Raw genomic sequence first — 18581 nt, forward strand, 5'->3', positions numbered from 1 at the left:
ACAGAGACAGACATGGCCCACAGCCTGTAAGGAAACAGACCACCTCAAACCTGGCACCGTGGAGAACTGAATTCTGCCAACAATCCAAATGGACTTGGAAGCAGATTCTTCCCCAGAGTCTTTAGATAGGAGATCAGCCCATCTGACATCTTGATTTCTGCCTTATGAGCCTTAAAGTGGAGGATCCAGTTGAGCCCATCTGAACTTGTAGCCCACAAAATTGTGAGATGGAAAATAAGTATTGTTTTCGGGGTGCCTGGGTAGTGCAGTTTGTAAAGCATCCAGCTCTTGGTTTTCAGCTCAGGTTGTGAGATCAAGCCCTACATTGGGCTCCACGCTCAGCACAGAGTCTGCTTAAGACACTCTTCTTCTGCGCTGCCACACCTCTCTTTCAAAATAAATCAGTCTTTTTTAAAAAAAGTATTTTCAGCCACTATATTAGTTTTTTATGCAGCAAATAGAAAAGTAGTACATGTGCTTAACACTGATCAAAAGAAAGCTGGAGTGGCAGTGTTAATATATAATTATATAATATGTGAGTATATAGATAAAGAAAATGAGAGTCTCAAATCAGTGACATTGGTTTTTAAGAAACCAAAAAAGAAAATATTAAATGTAAACAAAAGAAGAAAAATAAATTCAGAAGAGAAATTAAAGAAAGAAGAGAGAAATAAAGAAAATTAATAAAACTAAAAGCTGGTTCTTTTCAAAATGAATGTGATATGTATCAATTATTAAAAAAACAGATTCTTTGTGAGAATAACAAAATTGATCCATATTTAGTTTGATCAGAATAAAAAGAAGAAAGACACAATTGCCAATATCAGGGATACAAGATAGGTAATAAGAGTACATTCAGAATCCACAAATATTAAATGGACAATAAAGAAATATCATGAACTTTATGCCATTAAATTCAATAAACTAGATGAAAAATATGAAAACTACCAAAGCACATTCCAAAAGAATAGATTGCCCGAATTATAGAAATGGTTTCCAAGTAGTGCCACTGGTGAGTTCAACCAAATATTTAAGGGAGAAATACTTATTTTATACAACTCTTCCAGAAAATTAGGAGATAATACTTCCCAACTCATGCTATGAAACCATCATTACCTTGATACCAAAATCTTACAGTCATTTCAAGAAAACTAGACCAATATCTTGTCTAAACAGAAGTTTAATAAATCAAGTCAGTTGTGACCTGCAATCATGACAAATCATATATATGTCATGTAGAGATATATATTTAAAAGGTAACATATCATGTAAGGTAAAAGAGTAAAATAGAAAGAAACGTCCTCATCCTCATGATGGGCATATGAAAAACCTACAGGTGACATGAAAAAGGCAAGAGTGTCCACTCCTCTCTTCAGCCAACATTATTGGAATTGCTCTACCCAGTGCAGTAAGGCAAGAAGAGATAAAAAGCATACAGATTGTATAGGAAGAAGTAATCAATTTGCTTTTATTCACAGGCAGCTGTGTCCATGTAGAAAATTTAATTGAATCTACTCCCCACCCCCACCCCCTCCCGCCATAAAAAAAAAAAGCTCCTAGAGACACCTGGGGCTTAGTTAAGTATCTGCCTTTGGCTCAGGTCATGATCTCAGGGTCCTGGATCAAACCCCAAGTCAGGCTCTCTGCTAAATGGTGAGTCTGCTTCTCCCTCTCCTTCTGCCCCTCCCCGCTGCTTGTGTGCTCTAACTCTCACATAAATAAATAAGATGTTTTTGTAAAAAAAAAAAAAAAAAAAAGCTTCTAAAGACTAATAAATGTTTCTGGAATATAAGATCACTGTTTTGAAACCCAGTTGTATCTTTATATGCTAACAAAGCACTAACATGAATAGACATTTTAAGAATACATTTTATAATAACATCAAAAAATATAAAATATGAGTAAATCTGACAGAATATGTGCAAGACCTGTACACTGAGAACTAGAAGACATTGCAGATAGAAACTAAAACCTAAATAGAGAATACATGTTGGTCAAAGACTCAATATTGTCAAATTTCTCCCCTCAAACTATAGATTCAACACAATTCCAAATTACATTTCTAGTAGGCATCTAAAAAATTGAGAGAGAAAAAAATTTGAAATTGAATTTACCTATCATAGAATTCATCCTTTTAAATTGTAAAATTCGGTGGTTTTAGTATATTCACAAAGTTGTACAACCGTCACCACCATCTAATTCCACAATATTTTAATCACTCTCCTTTCCCTCTAAAACTTCCCAACCCTCAGCAACCACTAATCTACCTTGTCTTTGGGTTTACCTATTTTGGACATTTCATCTAAATAGAATCATAGTATGTAGCCTTTAATATTTTCACTTAACACAGAGTTTTAACGTGTCATCCATGTAACATGAATCAATATTTCATTGCTTTTTATAGATGAATAATTTTCCATTCTGTGGATATACCACATTTAATTAATCCATCAACTGAGGGATCTTTGAGTTGTTTTCAATTTCTGGCTAATGAATTGCATATACTTAGATGTGCAATTACTAGATTAGATAGTAACTCTGTATTTAACTATTTAAGGAATTGTGAGACTGTGTTCCAAAATAGTTGCACTATTTTACATTTTCACCAGCAATATATGAAGGTTCCAGTTTCTCCGTATCCTTGCCAGCACCATTGTCTGTCCTTTTATTATAGTCATCCTACTGGATATGGTGTGGTATCTCATTATTTTGATTTGTATCTCCCTAGTGATTAATGATGCGAAGTATCTTATCTGTGCTGGTTATGTACAGTTTTTTGGAGAAATGTCTGTCCTGATCCTGTTGCTTTTTAATTGGATTATCTTTTTGTTCTTATGTTTTAAGTGTTTATATATTCTGGAATATATATCAGGTATATGATTTCCAAAAATTGTCTCCCATTCTGTAGATTGTCTTTTACTTTCTTTTTTTTTTTTTTAAGAATTATTTATTTATTTATGATAGACACAGAGTGAGAGAGAGAGAGAGAGAGGCAGAGTGTGTCACAGGCAGAGGGAGAAGCAGGCTCCATGCCAGGAGCCCGACGTGAAACTCAATCCCGGACTCCAGGATCGTGCCATGGGCCAAAGGCAGGCGCTAAACCGCTGAGCCACCCAGGGATCCCCTGTCTTTTACTTTCTTATTTTATTTTTTTAGTATTTTTTTTAATTTTTATTTATTTATGATATCACAGAGAGAGAGAGAGAGAGAGAGAGAGAGGCAGAGACACAGGCAGAGGGAGAAGCAGGCTCCATGCACTGGGAGCCCGACGTGGGATTCGATCCCGGGTCCCCAGGATCGCGCCCTGGGCCAAAGGCAGGCGCTAAACTGCTGCGCCACCCAGGGATCCCATGTCTTTTACTTTCTTGATGGTATCTTTGAAGTATAGAAGTTTTTATTTTTATTTTATATTTTTTTAAGGTTTTATTTATTTATTCATGAGAGAGAGAGAGAGAGAGAGGCCAAGACACAGGCAGAGGGAGAAGCAGGCCCTGTGCAGGGAGCCTGACGTGGGACTCGATCCTGGGTCTCCAGGATCACCCCCTGGGCTGAAGGCGGCACTAAACCGCTGGGCCATCAGGGTTGCCCTGGCGTATAGAAGTTTTTAATTCTGAGTCCAGTTTATATTTTTTCTTTGGTTACTTGGGGCTGTGGTGTCAGAATGCATCACCTAATCCAGGGTCATACTTGCTTCTAAGAGTTTTATAGGGGGCAGCCCGGATGGCTCAGTGGTTTAGCGCCGCCTTTGGCCCAGGGTGTGGTCCTGGAGACCCGGGATCGAGTCCCACATCAGGCTCCCTGCACGGAGCCTGCTTCCCCCTCTGCCTATGTATCTACCTCTGTGTGTGTGTGTCTTTCATGAATAAATAAATTTTAAAAATCTTTTAAAAAATAAGAGTTTTATAGTTCTAGTTGTTACATTTATGACTTTGGTCAGTTTTAATACTTGTATGTAGTGTGTGAGGTAAGGACCAATTGAACATATTAGAGAATCTAAAAGGACATCCACTCAGTAGAGAGAGGATAGTCTTTTAAACAAATGCTGCTTGAGCATTAGGTATCTGCTTTGAAAAACAAAACCCCAAAACTGAATTTTGATCCATATCTGGCATCGTATACGAAATAAACTCAAAACAGATCATATAAACTATAAAACAGGAAAAAAAATCTTTGTGACATTGTGTTATGAGGTGTCTTAAATGTGATACAAAAAGCATAGTTGATGAAATAAGGAACTTTATGCCATTAATTGTGTTTGATCAGGAATAAAAACCTCTTCATATGATACTGTTAAAAAAAATGAAAAGACAAAAACCACAATGTGGGGGAAATATTTGGAGTTCACTTAGTTGATGAAAAACTTATATTCAGAGTAAAGAATTCTCAAAACTTTATGAAGATAACATGAAAACCTAGTGGGAAATGTAGGCAAAAGAGTTGAAAGAAAATGGAGGGACGCCTGGGTGTCTCAGCGGTTGAGCATCTGCCTTCGCTCAGGGTGATCCCTGGGTCCCTGCGGGGAGGCTGCTTCTCCCTCTGCCTCTGTCTCTGCCCCTCTCTCTTTCTCATGAATAAATAAATAACATCTTTTAAAAAAACAACAAAATAGTTTTCAAAAACTACAAAGATACTCAACAATATTAGTCATTAGAGAAATGAGGCTTAAAACCACAATGAAGTACTATTATATGTGTATCAGAAAATTTAAAATTCATTTAAAATTTAAATGAATGACCAATAGTGTTGACAAGGATGTGAAACAAGTGGTACTTTTATATACTGTTTTTGGAAATGAAATAGGGAATTTTAAAAAAAGCTAAATACACGTTTACTACAGAAACCAGTTATTCCACTCCTACATATTTACCCAAAGGAAATGAGAGCATTATCCATATGTGAATACTGATATGTGAATGTTCATAGCAGTGTTATTTGTAATAGAGAAAATTGGAAGCAACTCCAAATTCCCATCAGTAGCTGAATGGATAAGAAAATTAAAAAAAAAAAAAAAAAAAGAGAAAAAGAAAAAAGAAAATTATAGTATATTCATCTGATGAAGTCCTACCCAGCAACTGAAAGGAATGAAGTATTGGTTGGTACGTAAAAAGAAAGAAAGAAAGATGACTCTCAAGATGATTATGTGGTGTAAAGGAAGCCAAACAAAAACAGTACATCTAATTTTTATAAAAAATTCAAGAAAATGGGGCACCTGTGTGGCTCAGTGTTTGAGCGTCTGCCTTTGGATCAGGTCATGATCCTGGGGTCCTAGTATTGAGAACCGCATCAGGCTCCCCATAGGAGCCTACTTCTCCCTCTGCCTATGTCTCTACCTCTCTCTCTGTCTCATAAATAAATAAATAAAATCTTTTTAAAAATCAAGAAAATGCCTGTAGTAACAAAACAGACTTAATTTTCATATAAAATTCTACAAAATGCACATTAGTCTATAGTAGCAAAATAGAGATAAGTGATTTTCTGGGGACAGGGCAGTACACTTGGAGAGACAGTAAGGAGAGATTACAAAGGACTACTAGGAGGACTACTTTGAGGGAGATGAATATATTCATCATTTTGGTTGTGATGGTTTCATATTTGCTTTGCTGTGTCATACCTAATAGTTCACTTTAAATATGTGCATTTTATTGTATATTAACTATATATCAATATATCAGAAATAACAAATACCAGCTCTTTTGTGTTTAGCTTAGGGGTAGTCTCCTCCCTTAAAAATAAATTCATTGTTTTATTTCGTCCATTAGATACATTAGAACAAAATTACTGTTGGATTCTGATACATAAATCATTTACTCACACTCTTGATTTGTGGAAAACAGCATAAAAGTCTTAATTTTTAAACTTTTCGTTCTTTTCCTAAGTTTTCTTCAAGGCAGTCTGTTAATAGTAAAAGAAAATGGATATATTAGAGTAAACCAGTTTGTGTTTGAATCTAGTTTCTTTTTTTTTTTTTTTTTTTGAATCTAGTTTCTATAGTCTTCTGTATGTGTAACCTTCGGCAAGCTAATCAATACCTGAACCTGTTCACTGATTAATTTGGAGATATCTACCACCTAATATTGTTTTGAAAAGTTACCTGAGAGGGGATCCCTGGGTGGTGCAGCGGTTTGGCGCCTGCCTTTGGCCCAAGGCGCGATCCTGGAGACCCGGGATCAAATTCCACATCGGGCTCCCGGTGCATGGAGCCTGCTTCTCCCTCTGCCTATGTCTCTGCCTCTCTCTCTCTCTCTCTGTGACTATCATAAATAAAAAAAATTAAAAAAAAAAAAAGAAAGAAAGAAAAGTTATCTGAGAGAGCAGTGTTTTCTAGTAACACTTTTCACAGTACCTGCAATTTTCTGTATGATCTTGGGCAAGTTACTCAGTTTCCCTGAAAATATTTTCCAATACAAAATGGAGATACCTATCTAATAGGATTGATTGTTTGGAGAACTGACTGAGATAATGTGGTTGTCTACTGTAATATGTCTCATGCATATAAAGGTTTAGAATATGTAAGCTGCTTTCATCTTTAGCAGGTTCTGAAAATATGTTCCAAATTGTTAGTTTCCCCAGCAAGAATTAAAAATTACAACTGGGTTTAAAAAACTGAGTTTAAAAAATTAATGCTTAATTTGCATCTACTATTAAAGTCTGTATTATACAATTTAAAGTTTTATAACTTCTGCTCTATAGGAAGATTTTTCTCAAAGTTTAGTCTAATTCTGTGCCCATAGATTGATCCTAGATGGAATAAATAACTTTCTCTCCATCCTTTCAGAATTTTTCCAATTTCTAGATTTATGTTGTTACATCTAGTTAGGAATAGTGTGTTCTCATTATGGAGATGCTACTGAGAACAAATTTGCTTCCAATGTTTTTTCATTTAAGACTGGCTCAATCTACTTTATGGTGTATATAACTCAATGAACTGTATCTGTTTCTGTATTTTGAAAAGTCAGGTAAAAGGACCAGATAATAATAAGTAAGTCTCAGATTAGGACTGTCATGTGTAACTCATGGTATTGCTTCTAGATCTCTGGCCTGTCCTGTACTAAATTTTTAGTTTAACAAGAAATTTGTTAACGATCATAGAATTAGCACTACATTTGAACAACTACTTCTGCTTGAGATTTTGGGGGAGGAATCTAGATCGTGGGCCTTCTGGCGTAATGATTTTTTTCACAAGATGCCCTTTTGTGGTTTCCAGCCCATATGCCTCAGGGTCATTAAAAGGTTATCTGTTTGCTTCTGAATTTCCTTCATCAGCTAATACTAGAATGACCAGTTACCATGTGGAGGATCTCCTACTTAAAACATTTGGGAAATTTTCTTTCAGATCCCTTGGCATTTTTTTAAAGGTCACCTTAGTATTTTTTTAAAAAGCTTTATAAAAAGTTATGTCTTTAAATACTGTTCATTGACTACTGGTGCACATTGTATCTTTTTAAAGTAACAGTTTATTTTGAAATATGTAGATTTATATGTGAATTTCAGAGCTTTCTTCAGAATTCATTTAAATACTTAAATTAGTCTCTGTGAGTTTAAATAATTTATGATGTTTATACTAAAGTACTTAGATATATGTACTATTGTTTCTTTTTATTTTTTGAGTTTACTTTTTTCTTTTGCAGATGGTGATGCCCAGTCACTTAAGGAACATCTTATTGATGAATTGGATTATATACTATTGCCAACTGAGGGCTGGAATAAACTTGTCAGCTGGTACACATTGATGGAAGGTCAAGAACCAATAGCACGAAAGGTACATATTTAGAATAAGTGAATAAAATCATTTTTTGAAATAGTTCACATATTATTGTTAATTTAATGACTCATGAAGCCTCATCAATAGTCTAGGAGAAAAAGATCAAAATGTTACTTTTTGTAACACTGTATAATAATAATAATAACAGCTAACACCTGTAGAGGATTAATTATTTGCTAACCACTGTTATAAATATCAAATTATTAAGTTAATAATTTAATCCTCATAGGAAGCTCTATAGGGTAAATATTACCTTCATTTTATAGATGAGAAATGGGGACAGAGGTTGAGAAGCTCAGGGTCTTTTAGAAAGTCACATCAAGTTAGAAACTTGGGAATCTGTTTTCTTAACCACTGTGCTAGAAGTTTTACAATTATAGTCTAGAAACATTAAAGATGGCCCATTATCTTTACTTTTTGGAACTAAAAAGTCATTTATGAAAGTGAAGATGTCATCATAGCAGAATACCAAATGTTTAAAGTAGATTTGCCAGTCTTACATGATAAGTATTTGTTAGTGTATCAGGCAGGGAAGGGGAAAGAAGGTAGGGTTTGGAGACCAGAATCTCTGAGCATATAATTATTTATCTGTGTTGGTTTTTTCTGCACAGAAATGATTAAAAAGCCAAAGTATGTAACACAAGGGTATAAACCTCTAGTAGACCAAACCATGCATAGATTTATTTATAACCGGCTGCAGAGTAGCTGTATTAAGAATTTGTATGTATATATTGATGGTTTAGTTATAGAATTTAAATCTTGTTTCTAAATAGAATGTGAATGTACCTTTGATTTGGTTCAGTTTAGTTTTGTTCCTTAGCCTCACTCAGCCTTCTCTTGTAACCATTTCAAAATTAGGATTTTTGTCATTATGAATGCTAGCCTTATACATATAAAATGACTTATTGTTATATCTGTAGTTGCTAGAGAATTGACTGTTTTGATCAATTGAAGGATAGATTGTTTAGCTCTAAAACTGCTTAGCAGAAGTTTTTTCCTGGAATAAAGGAAAATCTGTGCCTGGAATATTTTCAGATATGCTAAACTATATTACTTTAACCTTAATGATATACTTTTTTATTTTCTCTTAATAGAAGATAGCATATTATACTATACAAGTATTTGGTATGGCAAACAGACAACAACTTTGTTGGCATTACTTTTTGAAAGAACACATAGTAGGATTTCTTCAAATCTGTATCTAATAGCAAATTGAAGTTAAATAAATTAAAATCAGGGATGCCTGGATGGCTTAGTGGTTGAACATCTGCCTTTGGCTCAAGTCGTGATCTCGGGGTCCTGGGATCGAATCCTGCATCAGGCTCCCTACAGGAAGCCTGTTTCTCCCTCTGCCTATGTCTCTGCCTCTCTGTGTGTTTTTAAATAAGTAAGTAAATAAATAAATAAATCTTTAAGAAAAATAAAATACATAAAAAATAAAAATCATGAAAACTTCACACTAGTAGAAAGAAAAAAAGTTTCTCTATTAGGAAGCCATGTATTTATTTTTAATAAGATAGTCTGGGGATCCCTGGGTGGCGCAACAGTTTAGAGCCTGCCTTTGGCCCAGGGTGTGATCCTGGAGACTGAGGATCAAATCCCACATCGGGCTCCCGGTGCATGGAGCCTGCTTCTCCCTCTGCCTATGTCTCTGCCTTTCTCTCTCTCTCTCTCTCTCTCTATCATAAATAAATAAAAAAATTAAAAAAAAAAATAAGATAGTCTGAATTTATTCAACCTGTAAGATAATATTTAAATGTTAGTATGCATAAAATTATCTGGAGTTTTGTGTCTTCCTTCAAAATTAGTAAGTCTGGAAATTTCCACCTTTACTTTGCCCCATGTGACAATGAAATTTACTTAAAAGAATAACTGTTATTTTGGGTCTGAAGCCCAACTTTGAATTTTACTAATCTCTGATTGAATTGAGGAATCTAAGACTGGTGGATACAAAAACAAAGTTAACCATCTCTTTGGACCTCAAATCATCTCTCAAATATTTTGTTTATAGAGTCAGGAACTCAGTTAAAACAACGACGACAGAATAGGCAAAAATGAACAAGAAATACAGTGGAACCAAAATCCAAGTTAGAAACAATAGACAGTAGAAAGAGACTCATAAAGAATCCAGATAATGGAGTTATCATATAGAAACTTTAAAGTACTGTGCTAATTATGTTTTAAAAAATAAGGTAGTTGAAAGACAAAACTATTAAGATCTAAATGTGATTATATACTTCTAAAACATATTTTATATATATTTTATATATATATATATAAATAATATAAAAAGATTAAGAAGTAAATGCTCAGTATTTGAATAAAACACTAAGTAGAACCAGAGAAAATTTGTAAACTGAATAACATCAGTTGAAAAATATACAGACTAAAGCTTAGAGAGACTGTGGGATGGAATATACAGAAATAAGCAAAGAAGATCGGAGCACAGTGCATAAATTTAATATACATAGAAGTGGGCTCTTAGGGGAATCCCTGGGTGGCTCAGCAGTTTAGCGCCTGCCTTCAGCCCAGGGCGTGATCCTGGAGTCCCGGGATCGAGTCCCACGTCGGGCTCCTGGCATGGAGCCTGCTTCTTCCTCTGCCTGTGTCTCTGCCTCTCTCTCTCCCCTCTGTGTCTTTCATGAATAAATAAATAAAATCTTAAAAAAAAAAAAAAAAAAGAAGTGGGCTCTTAGAAAAGGAAGGAATAGGGTAGAAATAACATTGAAAATAATAGCTGAAAATTTTCTAAAACTGATGAAAGGTGACATGCTATATAGAGTCAAGAAATGCCGTGAAACCCATGCTAAAAAATCTATGAAACAAAACCATCCCATTAAAACTGTTCAAAAGCAAAGGCAAAAAATTCCTAATAGTAGCCAGAAAAAGGAAAGTCTGTTATTTTCAAAGTAAGAATAAACAATGATTTCTCAAGAGAAATGAAGGCTTAAAAAGTAACAGTCTTCAACATGATGAAAGAAAATAACTGCCAACTTAGATTTCTGTAACAAAGGAAAGGACTCTTCAGAAAAGGATCCTTCAGGTGGTGAAAACTATTTTCAAGTAAACAACTTGATTGAATTTGTTAGTAGCAGACCTGCACTAAAGGAAATAGAAAACAGTCTTCAGAATGGAAGGGAGATTATTCCATATGGAAGCTTGGAGACAAAGGAAAAACTGTAGATTGACAACAGTAAATATTGTGAATAAGTCTTAAGGCAGACTGTTTAAAATGCTGGTGATTTCTTACTGGGATGAATATATGCATATATTTTAAATATGTAATACTTGCATATATATTGAAATAGTAGCCTCCTACTTTACCTCCGATGTTCTCCTCTTTATATCCATGTACTTGGGTAGTCTCCTGTGGCTAGTAACCTATAGCAGAAGTTATAGTAGATATATCACTTTCAAGATTAGATTTTAGAGTCAAGGGAATCAAAAGGTACAAATTTCCAGTTATAAAATAGGTGTTATGGATATGTAATATATAGCATGGTGACTGTAGTTAATAATACTGTAGATCTTAAATGTTCTCATCACAAGAAAAAAAATTTGTAATAGGATGATGGATATTAACTAAACTTATTGGGATCATTTCACAACATAGACAAATACTGAATCATGTTTTACATCTGAAACTAATATATATGTCAGTTTTGCCTCATTAAAATAAAAAAGATCAGATTATAAAAGACACCTTGGGTACACACTCCCACTTGCTCTCATTTCTCAGTCTGGGAATTCAACTGCATACTCAGGCACCCTGTGGTGGGGCTCATGGTAAGGAACTGAGATCTCTGACCAGTAGAGATAAATGGAGGCCTGCTAACAGCCATGGGAATGAGCTTGGAAATGAATCCTCCAGTCTCATTCTGCTTTCAGATAATTGAAGCCCCAGCCCACAGCTTGACAGCAATCTTTCAAGAGATCTCAAGCCAGAACAACCCAGCTAAGCTGCTCCAGATTCTTGACCCTTAGAAACTATGTGAAATAATATTTACTCTCTTAAGTTGCTGAGTTTTGGGGTGATTTATTATGCAGCAGTAGAAAACTGATAACTAATTTTGGTACCTGGAAAATGTGTGCAAAACTTGAATTGTGGTGGTGGCTTTAGAACCAGGCAGGAGGTAGAAGTTGTAAAAACCTGTAAGAGTTTTAATGAAAGCCAAAGGTGCCTTGAATAAATGGTTAGTAGAATTGTAGACTTTGAGGAGGCTGCCAGTGAGGACTTAAAGGAAAGTGAGGAAAATCTTTTTGGAACCCAGGACAAAGTGATCTTTATTATAAGGTAGCAGAAAGTTTTGCAACATGTCAACTGCATGAATTGAAAGGTAAATAATATATCCAGTGAGCTGAATGATCTGCCAAAACTGCTGGATTTTTCTTGTGCTGCGTATAGTCAGATGTAAGAAGGGAGAAAGAAACTAAAGAAAAGGCTCTTAAAAAGGAGCTAATACTTACTAGTCTTTAAGGATTTTTGTCCTCTCCAGATCACAAACAATGCTGAAACTATATATTCCCAAGCAAGATGAAACTCAAGGCACTCTCAGGAAAGCATGATCTAAGGTTAAATTAGCCAAGGGTACGACTGTAAAATTCTTTTTAAGACCTCAGAAAAATCAAAAGTGGTGCCTCACAATCCTGTTCAGACAAAAGGCCCTTTAAAAATTTTCAGGGTATACTTCATACTTCCTCTCAGCATGTGACTTCTAAGAACAGTAGGGCTTCTAACAAGCTTAAGGGCATTGCCCTTCAGTTTTCTCAGCATAAACCAGGATAGGACATATCTAGAGGACATTAGTGGATGTGACTTTTTGTCTAATGGAATTAGACTGCAATTAGATCCACTGGAGACCTTTGATGTTTTCAAGAACCATATCTTCTTGGGCTGCAGGGACAGTGTAAAATCAGAGGTCTCCTAGACTTCTACAAGCAGGAGTCAGACTGAGAATTTACTCATCTGTAAACACATGCTAACTTTCATGGAAATAGTAGGACTCAGGAAGCAGAATCAAGTGGTGAAGAGTCATTTTCAGGTAAGGGCAGAATAAGCCCTAATGAAGGATAAGTATTTGCCCAGGTAGATTTCAGAATTTCTGTAGAGCATTGACTCCTTTGTTCCTCTTTCCTCCTTGCCCCTTTTAACAGGAATATCTAAAAAATGGGATCCCTGGGTGGCGCAGCAGTTTGGCACCTGCCTTTGGCCCGGGGCACGATCCTGGAGACCCGGGATCGAATCCCACGTCGGGCTCCCTGCATGGAGCCTGCTTCTCCCTCTGCCTATGTCTCTGCCTCTCTCTCTCTCTCTGACTATCATGAATAAATAAATAAAATCTTTAAAAAAAAAAAAAGGAATATCTAAAAAATATCTTCTGCATGCCCCACCAATGTTATTTTGGGTGTATGTGGTGCAGAAAACTCATCTTGTAGTTCACAGAATTATAGAGAACTTTACTCAAGGTGCTTAAGCTATACCCAAGGATCCTTATCTGCACCTGGATCAGATATAAACGACAAGTTTCTGAACTTGGAGGGGTGATACTGCTGGGGGGCTATGCAGGTAGTGAATGTATTTTTTGCATGTTGTGGGGAGGGACTGTGACTTACTGGGAGCCAGAGAGTGGACTGTGGTAGCCACCCTCATAATGCTCCCCAGTGATACATCTCCTGGTATTCATACTCTTGTGTAATCTCTCACATTGTACTGGAGTTAGTCTTGACCAGCAAAATATGGCAGAAGTAATAATATGTTACTCCTGGGATTAGTTTCTAAAAGATGGGGAGTGCTTTTTTGCGCTCTCTTGTACGCATGCACTCACTCTCTCCCTCTTCTGTCAATCACTCTGAGTGAAGCCATATTGCCATGTAGGTGTCCTATAGAGGCACTCAAATAATGAGGAACTAAATCTCCGCCAATAGCTGGAGAGAATCTGAGGACTGCCAACAACCACATGAGTGATCTTGGAAGCAGATTTATACAACATGATTAAGCAGCACGACCTAATTGACATGTGTTGCACTTAGTATATGCAGAATAAAAATTCTTCTTAAGTGGAATTATTACCAAAATTGACCTTTTCCTGTACCATCAGGCAAATCCCAATATATTTCTTTTTTTTCCTCCAGTATATTTCTAATGATAGAAACTATTCAGTGTATTTTCTGCCCCAGTGGAATTTAGAAGTCAGTAGCAAAAAAGTAACTAGACTGTCTCCTAACTCTCTAGAAACAGAACAATATATTTCTAAAGTAATCCTTAGGTCAAAGAAGAAATACAAAGTAAAATTAAACATTTTAAACTCAATAACAATACAACATAAAAGAATGATTAAAGGCATTCTTAAAAGGAATGGGATAGCTTAGATGCATATATTAGAAAAGAAGAAAGTCAAAATCTATTGTCTCAAGAAGTTAAGAGAAGAAAAGGAAATTAAGCCTAATCAAGAAATAATAATAATAAATAGACATTTGTAAATAGGAGTAAAAACTATATTAAATGAACAAAGTTGACTCCTAAAGAACAGTGAAAGTAGACCAGTAAAACAAATATCAATTCTGGGAAGACTGATCAAAAATAAAATAATGCCTGGGGTCGGGGGTGGTCACCAAATTTTTTCTGTAAAGGGCCATATAGTAGTCTCTGTGGAAGGTATTAATCTCTGCTGTTTTGGGTATATCCATAAATGATATATAAATGAATGGGCATGACTATCTTCTAGTAAAATATTATTTACAAAAATAGATGACAAGTCACATGTAGCCCATGGGTCATAGCTTGCCCATCCTGATCTCGGTCCTGGTTAATGCCTGCCAACATCAAAAAAAGAGGGGCAGCTAGATATTATTGCATCTTATTGCAGTCAATTGCAGTGTATGGGCTTTATTTGGATCTTAATAAAAATAAGACTGGTTCAATTAGAATATTGACTGGATATTTGATATGAAGGGATTAGTTTTTTTTAGATGTGATATAGAATTATGGTTTTGAGTCCTTGTTTTTGAAGAAATACATCCTGAAATATTTGTGAATGGAATTTTTACATGTAGAATTTGTTTGTAAAGTATTAACACCTATGATTTTGTACTTGTTATCCTTCTCTACTTATTGATTTTTATCACTAGTAAGCATAAAAAGTATATTAGGTTTATCAATATATTTCATGGCTTTCTACAAAATGCTCTCTAATTTCATGGCAAAATAAACAAACAGAAGTTATATTTATTTTAATTCAATATGAATTTGTATTTCCCCTCGCTAATTTAGTAGAGACTGTACCTTCATTGTGGCCATCAGTTAATGGAAATATTTTTATCTAGTCATAAGTTTTATTTTTTTTTAAATATTTATTCATAAGAGATACAGAGAGAGAGGGGCAGAGACATAGGTAGAGAGAGAAGCAGGGTCCTCGAGGGGAGCCTGATGTGGGACTCAATCTCAGGATTACACCCTGAGCTGAGGGCAGACACTCCAACACTGAGCCACCCAGGCGTCCCCTAGCCATAAGTTTTAAATTTTGGACAGGAAGCCAGATTTCATCTTTTTTTTTTTTTAATTTTTTTTATTTATTTATGATAGTCACAGAGAGAGAGAGAGAGAGAGAGAGGCAGAGAGACATAGGCAGAGGGAGAAGCAGGCTCCATGCACCGGGAGCCCGATGTGGGATTCAATCCCGGGTCTCCAGGATCGCGCCCTGGGCCAAAGGCAGGCGCCAAACCGCTGCGCCACCCAGGGATCCCGCCAGATTTCATCTTAATGCTTGCTCTTTGTTCATAATAATATAACATTATAATTCACTTAGAAAAAATATTTTGGTGGTCCACTCTAATTCTGAAACATAACTATTATTTCTGAATATTCATGTTCCAGTCTTATTTCAAATGTGTATTTTAATTGTCATAGTAATTAGGTAAATATAACTTGTACATTGTTTTTTATAAGCCTGTTTCTTCCTGTTACACAGTCTTCATAACCAGTATTTTAAATGGTCATTTTTAGTGCTTTTTAAATAAGGTAGTAGATTTTATATAAACAAATATAAAGATGTTATATAAATAAATAATTCTATAATAGTAATAACACTAATACATAAATACACTATTTTTTTCTGCTTAGCTACTTAGTTTTAATTTTTCATATAGTGTGGTTCTTCAAATAAAAATAGTTGGGAGGACAAGAGATAAAAAAAATAGTGGAGGACAAACTCATATTTTCTCTAAAAGAACAACTTTTTGGGACACCTGGGTGGCTCAGTGGTTGAGCGTCTGCCTTCGGCTCAGGGCATAATCCCGGGTCTGGGGATCGAGTCCCACACTGGGCTCTGCTTGAGGAGCCTGGTTCTTCCTCTGCCTGTGTCTCTGCTCTCTCTCTCTGTGTCTCTCATGAATAAATAAATAAAATCTTAAAAAAAATAATAACTTCTTGGGTAGCCCTGGTGGCGCAGCGGTTTAGCGCCGCCTGCAGCCCGGGGTGTGATCCTGGAGACCCGGGATCGAGTCCCACGTCAGGCTTCTGGCATGGAGCCTGCTTCTCCCTCTGCCTGTGTCTCTGCCTCTCTCTCGCTCTCTCTGAATGAATAAATAAATAAATAAAAACCTAAAATTTAAAAAAAAAAAAAAATAATAATAATAACTTCTTAATACACTACTTTTGGAAGTAGTAAAGTATCTGATAATAGTGGTATCTGAGTACTGATGATGAGAGTTTCAACAATATAAGATATTGTTGGTGGGAAGAAAAATAATGGTTAGAAAAATCCTGAAACTCAAAGTGGATTTTGAAATAATCTTGGTGTTTTGTTTTCATTATTTACAGTGACTTTCTAACAGTTAAATCACCAGATTCTTTACAAGAGTCTATCGATGTTATGAATATTAATCTTCATTTTTATTTTTTATTTTTTTTTAAAGATTTTATTTATTTATTCATAGACAGAGAGAGGCAGAGACACAGGCAGAGGGAGAGGGAGACGCAGGCTCCATGCAGGGAGCCCCATGTGGGACTCGAAACTGGGTCTCCAGGATCACACACCAGGCTGTAGGCGGCGCCAAACCGCTGTGCCACCGGGGCTGCCCTAATCTTCATTTTTAAAAAACTATGCTTAGTTTAGAAAAATATATCTTAATATAAATCATAATGAGAGATTTTCTGTTTTGTTATTTTATCCTGTTTTGTTATGCCATTACCTGCTCTATTGTTGATCATTTTTCCCCAAAAAACAATGAGGCCTCTAGGCACCTCAGTTTTAGCAACCCATTAATGATTAGTACTAATATTGTTTTAGGACTGTTACTCAGATATTGAGTCCCAGAGCAAAAATTTCTGATAGGAATATATTTCTAGTTTTTCTACTTAAATATAGCTACATATAATCCTATAAAATTAAATGATATGGTATCTTTTGTTACATTCTTAATCTCAAAATGAAGCATAAGAGATTTAAAACAAATTTCATTAGTTAGAAGACAATTTATATATTAGTTTGTAAAATTAATGAAGAGCTGGAGAGGTATAGGCTGTCACCTCTTTTAGAAATGTGAATGTAACAAGTATAATTAAGAAAATATAAGTTACAAAGTATTATAAAAAATTAGTGTTCGATTGGACATTAAATATTAGCTAAACTACATTTGAATTTTTTGAACTAAAACAATTGCCCTGCAAATGAAAGACAAATCTGTAGGTCCATTACTGAATTGATGCTAAGCTTGTGAGTTACAGCAGGCATTTGGAGCCTCCCTTTAGCCATATTAGTCTAATGTATCACATATCAGACTGATTACTATTTTCAGAAACTGTATTCATGACTGAAATCCTACAGTTAACCTTTAGAAGATCAAAAGGAAATATACTTACTTAAAAGGTGACCCTAATATATACATATTTTCTCTTTTTCCGCTTTGTTGCATGTTTAACAGCTTTTTTTTTTTTTTCCATTTGCTGCATAGAATTACTAAGAGTGATTTAAAGGTCAAACAAAGTCATCTTAGGATGGAAAACTAACGTATCAGTTACAGGCCATAGCTGAATAATTTGGCAGCTGTAATTTGGAGTTATTTTAAAAGGTTTATTTTAACATATAGAGTGATTTAACATATAGAGTTAGCTGTTGCTAACTGAAATTTTATAAAATTTATAATTTTTAAAGGTTTCCTGCTTGAAATCAAGTAAAAGCTTGAAGTAGGTCTGGATCATTAATGAGAGCTGTATTTACATTGGGGGTAAACTTTCTCACTATTAATACTGAATGTATTCATTATTTATAGTATGCTGTATCTTCATAGATGAGTTGAATGCCTTTCCAAACTATCTGTTAATCTTTCATATGATTATTCATATTCTGCTAAATATGCCAAATATATTTCTGGCTTTTTCGAGTATCTAGTATCTCATATTTTATTTTGACAGTTTTTAATAGTTACTTTTCTTTGGAGATCTGCAGTTTTTTTCTAAAGCCTCTTTAGAGAAATATATTGTTATTAGAGACAGTGAAATATGAGCTATAGCTAACACTGATTTGTTTTGGTTTTTAGGTGGTTGAACAGGGTATGTTTGTAAAGCACTGCAAAGTAGAAGTATATCTCACAGAATTGAAGCTCTGTGAAAATGGAAACATGAATAATGTTGTAACTCGAAGATTTAGTAAAGCTGACACAATAGGTAATGCAAGATCCTGTCTCTTTGTTAAACCATTGCTATTAGAAATTTAGTTGTAATTTTATTTTTTATATGTTACTAGGATGATAACCTTTTTAAGGGTTTGTACTTCAACATTACAGATTTCCAACCTTGATGCAATATGCCTTAGCCTAGAGT

General features: G+C 35.1%; 1 protein-coding gene across 9 annotated transcripts in view; it reads left to right on the forward strand.

Moving 5' to 3' along the window:
* Nucleotides 1–18581, forward strand: part of USP15 (ubiquitin specific peptidase 15) — a 122955-nt gene that overhangs the window by 23477 nt on the left and 80897 nt on the right. For all 9 annotated transcript variants that reach the window (XR_012038869.1, XR_012038870.1, XR_012038872.1 and 6 more), the window contains exons 3-4: nucleotides 7629–7759; nucleotides 18299–18425. Coding sequence is in view for 5 of the 9 variants with exons in the window: in XM_072843048.1 (XP_072699149.1) it covers nucleotides 7629–7759; nucleotides 18299–18425 (258 nt within the window). In the remaining 4 variants the exon portion in view is untranslated. The remainder of the gene's footprint in view (nucleotides 1–7628; nucleotides 7760–18298; nucleotides 18426–18581) is intronic.

This window comes from Canis lupus, chromosome 11, assembly GCF_048164855.1.
Source record: "Canis lupus baileyi chromosome 11, mCanLup2.hap1, whole genome shotgun sequence".
Classification (NCBI taxonomy): Eukaryota; Metazoa; Chordata; class Mammalia; order Carnivora; family Canidae; genus Canis; species Canis lupus.